Source organism: Zootermopsis nevadensis, unplaced genomic scaffold (genome assembly GCF_977971745.1).
Source record: "Zootermopsis nevadensis isolate Lab colony 2312 unplaced genomic scaffold, Znev_1.0 Znev_ptg000001l, whole genome shotgun sequence".
Taxonomy (NCBI): domain Eukaryota; kingdom Metazoa; phylum Arthropoda; class Insecta; order Blattodea; family Termopsidae; genus Zootermopsis; species Zootermopsis nevadensis.
The window spans coordinates 8003543-8012356 of NW_028259133.1; the positions used below are offsets into that span (position 1 = coordinate 8003543).

Below are 8814 nucleotides of genomic sequence, written 5' to 3' on the forward strand. Positions count from 1 at the left end.
GTGATTAATTAAATGAAATTCAGGCTGTGTTGAAATTAAATAAAATTGATCTCTCTGAGTTCTCAATTCTACAAATTTTAGAGACTTACATATTTTGCTTCCAAAAGAGTTTTCTAAACGTTCAGAAATATAATTTGTGCTGTTATTTGTTAAAGAAATATTATGAGTGTTGTAGTTAATCCTTAGCTTCCCATTTAATTTCCCTGATACTTCAAGTGGGTACAATGAAAGGGATTTACACCTTTCAGCGTCCTCACTTTCTCATGAAAACTGTGACTGTCGATACGTTTGTCTCTTGGCCACCGGCGACTGTCTAATGGTGTCAAGTGATGTGGGGTTCCTCCCCATCTTCTTTCTTCCCGGCAGGTTCCCTGGCCGGCGTCGGGATGGGGGTCGGCGTCGGTTGTGGCGCCGGAACCAACCCTCTGGAATGGACTGGTCAAGTGACGGTCCGGAAGAAACGCAAACCTTATTCCAAATTCCAGACTTTAGAACTGGAGAAAGAATTCCTGTTCAACGCTTACGTGTCCAAACAAAAACGGTGGGAACTCGCGCGTAATTTAAGTCTGACGGAGCGACAAGTGAAGATCTGGTTTCAGAATCGTAGGATGAAAAACAAGAAGAACAGTCAGCGCCAAGCAGCGCAGCAGCAAAACAACAACAACAACAACAGCAACGCCAACAACCAGAACCATCACTCGAGTAGTCAGCATCACCATGGAAGTCACCATACACAACATCATGTGGTTGCAAGTCAGAATCACCACGGAGCTACTGCGGCCACCAACGGAACAGTAGCTGTGAAACATCATCAGTGACCAATGGCTTTCTCTGGAGTTGTCTTTGGCCACCACCACGAGTTCCACCATGGAGTTGCCACTTAACTCTTTAAAATTATGACTAGTTGAATCAAGCATAAAGGAGACGTCCACACAAACACTCTTCTGTTTATAAATGGCAAGTATCTATGTACCTTTTCAGTCTTGATCAACAGTCATTCAAGTTTTCTCTGAATTTGATAACCATCTCAGTGTTAATGCATTAATTTGGGCAAAAAATTCTTTAGAACATAATCAAGTAATATCTAGGCGTGAAGCGTGCTCAGCGTTAGGATCTTACAATGAGTTATGGACTGCTCCTTGTATAAATTAAAGTTTTGTTTATTACAATTCCAAATCTTAGTACGTTAGCGATTCCAAAATATAAACTCTTTGTAGTTAAGATACAAAGAAAAATATGTCCCTAAAAGGAAATATTGCAGAGTTTGTAATTTTTAATTAAGCCTGATAAAATAGGAATATAACAGGATGAATTTACACAAGGAGGAAATTTATTTTAATGAAATAATTTTAATTACACACACATATTAATTTATAAAGTCACATTACAGTGTAATGTCAAATTCCCAGAAAATAGAACATGTTAATTCGGATTAAGTTAATTGAGATTAAATTTTGTATAACAGTGAATTGCGATAATTGATTTGTTACCAAACTCTACAAAGAATAGCCAGTTACAATTAAATTCCATTTACATCTATTTTGTACTTTCACAACCAAAATTCCCCACTGTGTAAGAATCCACCTGCCATTAGAAACTCAAACCCTACAAATTTCCTATTATGAACAATAATTTTAAGAGAAACATTTGCTAATAATGAAAGATAAAATATTCTTAAAGTATTAAGGCACACATTACAAGCCGCAGGACAGTGGAATATGTTAAACTTTGTGACAAAAAGTTCAGTATAAAATTTAATTAATTACTGAGAATGCGTGGGTTTTCTTCGAAGCTTACCAATAAATATCTCCTTTGTATGAAGTGGTAGTTATGACACAATAATGAAAAGTAAAGAAAGGCCCGTGGTAAAATCTGTGAGGTTGAGGAAAATTTTGCTCTTAAATATATAAAATCATGCATACTAACAAAACTGTTTACATTTTGAAAAACACCTAGTGCCAAACGCGTTTCGACCTCAAGAGGTCATCATCAGTGGAAAAATTTTAATTTATTACGTCTGTATATTAAATCATACAATTCATAAGACGATGGCTTGTTACAAAGCTCTGAGCCTAAGAAGGTCACACTTTATAAAACCATTCTTCATGTTTACTTGCACAAGAGTTGGTGTATTATCTATATTGAGTTACTTAGCTTAATGTCCACTGGCCTAAGTTGAGGTAGCCGTTGTTGGTCTACGGTGAGCCGTGGTTGCGTTGTCTGTATCTGTGAACTTCAACGTTGCGTGGTTATTACTGTCGGTTTTAAAAAGTGTGCGGCGTTTATAATAATTCTGACCAACCAGTGTGGCCATCTATTACATACGAAATTTTACTTTGTTTCTGTTTACTACCAGGTCAAATAACACACTGGAGTCGTGGGTGTTCTGTTCATTTATGATGTTTACCTTTTTTTATAGTTTTATAGATGTAGAACGTTTATAAAATGTCAAGCATTTTGCCTTTTGAGACCATACTTAATACGTCCATGGGGCCGTATTCGTGTCCGTGGTCGAGGATGTATTGGGCGTATTTTGATTATGTTAAGTTGAATCTAATTTCGTTGGCATGCTTTTTAAATCTGGTTTTAAATACCCCAACGGTTTGGCCATTATAGACCAACTCGCATCTACCGCATTTTACCTGATATACAGAACTGTTATTTCATTTATTATGTTATCTTCTTAAATTGCATCGATACTTTATGGTATTATTGACCTTGTAGGCCACTTTGACATTCGTATTTTTTAATATTTTGGTAAGTGTTCTAATATTAGTGCCAAAGAATGTAAATCTGGATCATAATTTATTACTTGTGGTGGGTTGGGGTACATTGATAGGGGGTATGGTGTTTTGATTATGTTATAGGATTTTTTATGTTTTATGCATTACTGCGTCTGAAAATGTGGGTTTCCTATAGATGCCTAATTGCCATTGTTTGTATGCATGATTTCATATATTTTAGATAAATATTCTACACTGCACGTTATGCGAGGTTTTAAGATTTGCGCTTAAGATACTTTTGGACATTAACTTTAGGTTCTATGATACAAAGTAGATCAGCAGGAAACAATGTAGTACCAAATACAATATTGTATGCCTACGTTATATTTATGTAAGATAAAAGAAGTGGCAAAGATAATAAAAAAATTCAATGTGGCCAAATTGTGTTGAGAACACAACTAAAGACAACTCCAGAGGCCCCTTATTAAAAATAAAAGGGGACAAGAACATTTATTTTTTAAAATAACACTTAATGAACCAAAAGTCCTATAAAAGTATATTTCCTTTTCTCTTTCAGTGTTAATATAGGGAGTAATGTATACTAATTATCAGTTGTTTTCCAGAAACTCTCAACAAGGAAATGAAAGGAACATTTTGGTTTTACGCATGTATATTTGTCGAATACATTAAATCTTACTGTGGGACGATCACTATAGTGTCGCCATTTTTCGATTCCATATATTATGTATGGACGTGTTATTTTAATCTTGTGCGATCGTGTGCGAGTCCGAGAAAGAAGGATTTGAAATAAAAATATTGGTTGAAATGAATAGTGATAAACAAAAGTGAAAACGACTGTTTTTACTTAAGAAGTTTCATGTTATTTTACCTGTTATTAGTTGAACGGAATTTATATATTCAGCTGTTACCTTCGCTTAACGTCCTTTCCTTCATAGGTTACACAGAAATAAAACTTGTAGAAGGAATAAATAGCTGAATATGACTGTTGTTAAAACTATTACTCAAGATGCTAGGTTAGACATAATATGTCAGTTGAAGATTTTTCGTTTCTTTATGAGTGTACTTATTACTGTTATTTTACGTTCCTGTTTTTCAAGAATTCTGAAATTATTTGGTTCAAATGGACCTGCTATAAACAAAATTAATAAAAATCAGTTGTAGGTAATAAAAGACACTGAAATAAGCAATATATATAAAGTTTAAACAAAGGGCGTCATTGAAAAAGTGTAACATGACAAATAAAATTTTCACTCTTTATTATATAAATTTCTCTTGGCAGCAAGTTAAAACTTTGCCAGGATTAAATGAACTATTTTCGACGGTTTTTGTTTAATATCAATTAATTTGATTTCAATAAAATTATCACAGAATTTATTTTAATTAGAAGTTTGAAATTTTAAAATTCACAAAATCCATTCCGTTATATCATTCACTAAGTATTTATTTTTATTGAAGGTCAATTATTCCTTCGAATACAAGTTGTATTTGATGGTGAATAAAATTGAATTATTAGAAATTTGTACTTTGACCTAATTTATAAATCTTCAATTAAAATAACGAGTCGTCTGAAATACAATTTCTTGTGTAGGAAGGAAGTTTCTGCTCTCAAATGTCATAAATTTAAAATAACTTGAAATGTTTACTGAATATATAGAGAAAACGTGAGTCTTGTGCGAAACATGATAGCGTATGCTTGTTTGTGCAGAATTTTTAAATGGTTCACGCAGACATGTTATCGTTTTTGGAAGAGACAGTAGTGTTAAAAATAAATAATTTGGGCGTGTTTGTTTGTTATTAAAATTCTTTAATGGTTTACCCTTAGCGACAAGGAAAGTAAATGTTTTCTGATACAGCTGTTTTCAATTAGGTGGCTCATCACGAAGGAATTCTATACATTAGTATGTTAAATTCAGTTTTATAAAATATTAATATTGTCAGTGTAAATGAAGTCTAATATTTAATATTAGTTATCAGAGTTCTGCAGGATTTCTTCAAAATTTTATTTTTTATCAAGAGACGTATGCCTACCCAAAACTTGGGTATATCTGTCTGAATATAAGATAATTTTTTATTCAGCAAAACTCTCTTAGAACGCTACACAACACAAAAAGAAATATTGTCTTAAAATTACATAGAATGGACACGCTAGGCCATGTATATGTAAACGTATGTCTTTTATTGAAGACTGACACGCTATTAACTCACAAAGCATCCAGTAATTACTTTTAGCTCTGATGTAATGTTAAAAGAGCTAGTTTATCCGAATTATATCTACAATATGTGTGGATGCTGTAGGTTTTGAACATTTGAAGAAGCATTAAAAGTTATGGTAATTATTTCCTAATTTACTATAGAAAAGTATAGAATTTTCCAAAGAAATGTTTTAACAGCTCATTTGTTTCGGAGTTGATGTGAAACCGGTGTAAATGGGTACTGAATTATTATAAATAAAATTTAAATATACATAAGGCTAATGTAGTAATGGCGATCCTTGGAAAAAGATAACCGCTACACAATTGTATTATAGTAATGTAATTTATAGTACATAATGCCTATTGTTTTTGTTTTATGTGTTCCGTGTGTCTATAACTATTGAGAATGGTAACAATTTGAAGACCTCATTACAATGTAACTGCGTTGTTATGTAATGTACATGTTTATCCTTATAAATGTAGGCTAATGAACAGTGTCTGTATCGTAATTTGCGCGCCATGTGTTAATGCCGACTATTTCAGTCGTAATCAGAACCACGAAGTATTAATTTTGGGAGCACATTTCAAATTTAGTATGGAGACAAGTATGTGTCGTCATAATGAGATTGCTTAGAGAAAGTCTCGAAAGATTTGTGTATACGATAGTTCTTGTAGTAAAAATAACAACTCATATATCGCATTTTAATAAATTGTGATTTGGGGAACATTCCAAAATTTTGAAAAGCAGTCTTTAATATCATTATGCAATAACACATTTATCAAATTCACTTAGTAGTATTGAAGGTTCTGTTACGAGGTACATTAATTGTGTATAAATGTTGATAACATAACCTAGGTCAACTGCATTTTCACTTTGAAGTTCTAGTAAGTCAAAAGTGAAACTGTGTAAATACAAATATTTACTCTTAACAATACTGTGGTGCGCTAATTGTGAGCAGCAACTGTACATTTGGTGTACCTTAGTTCATATATAAATTAGGTAAATAACTGAAGAAAAAATAGAATAGAGCCATCTTATTGCCATTCAAGAAACCCGTGTGTCTCTCTTTCATTTTTATACATACTTATATTTCGGTAAAACAGAATATAATTAATTTGAAATTAGGCTAAGTGCTCTATTTAGTATTAAGTACTATCCTTTACCGCTGTAGATTAATGGAATGAACTTTATACACGTTTCGTTCAATCTACTGTTAGCATTTAATGCATTATTCTTTAGTTCAGTAACTTTAAATTCATTACGGCGATAAACCAATCCAACTGAAAATATTTTAGCCACGTTAATAGAAAGGAATTAATATTTGTTGCATGTGAGGTACTTTCAGTTGTGCAGAGGTTCTGCGTACAAACATCGTTATCTGACAGCCCATACATTCCACTGACGCATTAGCCTCTGCATTCATTTCACCACCAAACCTACGTTATACATATTTCAACAAACGCTCTTCATTTCTTCCTTCTTAAGTTATTGCACAGCAAATTATTAAGCCATTTTTGCTTATTTAAAATTCTCGAACTTACATTTTCTTAAAACGTAAGCAGTGAAACAGAAACTTAAAACAATTTCCCTCCATTGAAGTGTGGTGTGTACTGAAAACGTAAATTAGCAAAACCAGATCTCTAGGTAAAAGAATTTTCTAACATAGAAAGTAACAGATTTCATTCAGAAATACATTAGTTACATATAAGTGGTTTTGAATGGAAAGAGTGATCCGTGTAAAAGTGAGATATCTATACATATTTAATTTTCCGTAAAAGATTTGTTATATATTACGACTGTAAGGTTATATTAATAAATTCTATTTTATTGAAAATATAGAAAGGCCTGACTGATATGCAACATGGTCATTCATATTCCTGTGCAATGATGTTAGTTTCCGTAGTAATTATGAGTGTTATGTTAATGTTTAAACAGCACAGAAGATTCTTTCTATTTGAATTTTAAATATTATATTGACAAATATTAAAGGGCCAATTAATGATGTAATTTGTGATAATTAAATAATAAATTTCAAACTTTTAAAGAATATGTTGTTTGACCAGTTAAACTAAAAAACCTTTGTTGCTAAATATTTCTTGCAATACTAAAACAATTTAAGTACTTATTATAAAATATTTGAACAATTAACGCCATATCACATATCTATGAGGAACTATTTTATATGGAAATTTTTCATCACACATCACCTAAATTCAAATAAGTGTTCAACAGTTACGTGTAAAATTATTACTTGTGTTTTGGAACAAAATTTAAAACATTTCATTAATGTCAGTAGTGCAATAATATCACATCATCTGTGTTTCTTTTAATGAAGGAAGATACTAGTATCCTCCCTCTTTTTTCTTCAATCTGAGTCAAAGATGTCAGAATAATTTTGCTGGTGATTATAATTTTTATTTTTGTTTTTGTTGTATGTGTGTATGTATGGAAAAGAGGACACGGATGTGTGGAAATGAATTTAATCTTTAGGTATTACAAACAACTGTCACATCTTTTATATATATAAACTAGCCTAGTAGTTACTATTTGTCGATATTGTTGTGTTCAAATGTTAATGCGTTATAAATATTAAAATTATTAAATGTCGTACTTTGTCCGCATATTATGTGTTTTATAAACATTGTTTTTAATTGTCTGTATAAAAATAAAACTTTTTGAATTACGGAAGTGATATTTTGTATGTTCCAAATGCGCTAAATATGTAGATCAAAAGGTTTCCTTTTTATTATTTTTTCGTTCCATCTTATTAACAAGATTGTTTTGTCTGTGTATTCTGTAAATAAAACGAAAAGTATTTACAAGAAACCCAATTTATTTATACGTGAATAATATTGACTTACAAATTATTATAATTGAGCCACGTAACATTCTCCCAATGCAACATTAAAGTTATTCGAAATTTCTGAAATTAAGCAAGCCATTATGAATTTCTGACGAACGTATTAGATTACAATCACACTTTAAATGATACCGCCAGAAAAATTGTATACAGGATATTGGTTTATATCGATTTAAATACTGGTCAGCTAAAATGGTAGGTTGAACTGATGCTATACGTTTTGTCTATAAATTTCTAGTTTCTACATCGTAAGTTTGGTTATGTCATATTCATTTTGCGTAAGTATCTAATTAATTTAAAGCTGACGAAACCTAATTTATAATATTTTAAACTATTTGGTCATATTTTCTTAGATATCTGCAAAACAATTTAAAATTCCACAATAAACATCTTTCGGCTTTCGTGTTCTTTGTGATGTTACCACTGTCCATTCCAGGACAGCATTCCTTTAGCTTCAACATTCCTCATCCACAGCTTCAGGTACAAGACGCTTGGTAAGTAACGAAATTACGTGTTTATACCAATCTTCCCGCATGCATGCATGCTACAATGAGAATTCATGTTTATAAGATCACAGAGTAATGACGAAGGAATCACTTCTGAGTCATCGAACTATTTCTTTTAGCGTAGTTCTCTTGGCATTGTGCTCTTTACTTATTAAGAAAATCATTATAAAATCAGAATATCAGTCATGGCTATTTGATTCCTCTGTTCTATAGCAAGAATTTAATCTCATAGCTAACGTAGGTAATCCGTAGCAGATTGAAAATCGAAATCTTGATCGTGTCTGTTAATCCCCTCAGACGTGGGCTGCAAGAAAGACTTGTGATCGTCTTAATATTATAAATGTATATGGAAATTTAAAAAAAATTATAGGCTCACAATTCACATTTGGAGATGAATACAACTGTAATGGCTGTCGGCCGGAGCTCGAAGCTAACAACACCTCCAAGAACAACCGTGTTTAAAAATGTATTTACTAACACGCGTCTTTATTATGTAGTGTGTAGGGGATTC

The 8814-nt window shown here is 32.0% G+C and overlaps 1 protein-coding gene across 7 annotated transcripts in view; it reads left to right on the forward strand.

Annotated features, from left to right (window-relative positions):
• Positions 1 to 7620, forward strand: part of Abd-B (Homeobox protein abdominal B) — a 314220-nt gene extending 306600 nt beyond the window's left edge. For 6 of the 7 annotated variants that reach the window (XM_087342396.1, XM_087342392.1, XM_087342389.1 and 3 more), the window contains one exon: positions 328 to 7620. In XM_087342396.1, coding sequence (XP_087198522.1) covers positions 328 to 818 — 491 coding nt within the window. In that variant the 3' untranslated portion in view covers positions 819 to 7620. The remainder of the gene's footprint in view (positions 1 to 327) is intronic. The other variant, XM_087342414.1, reaches the window with a different exon arrangement.
• Positions 7621 to 8814: the final 1194 nt, after the last annotated feature.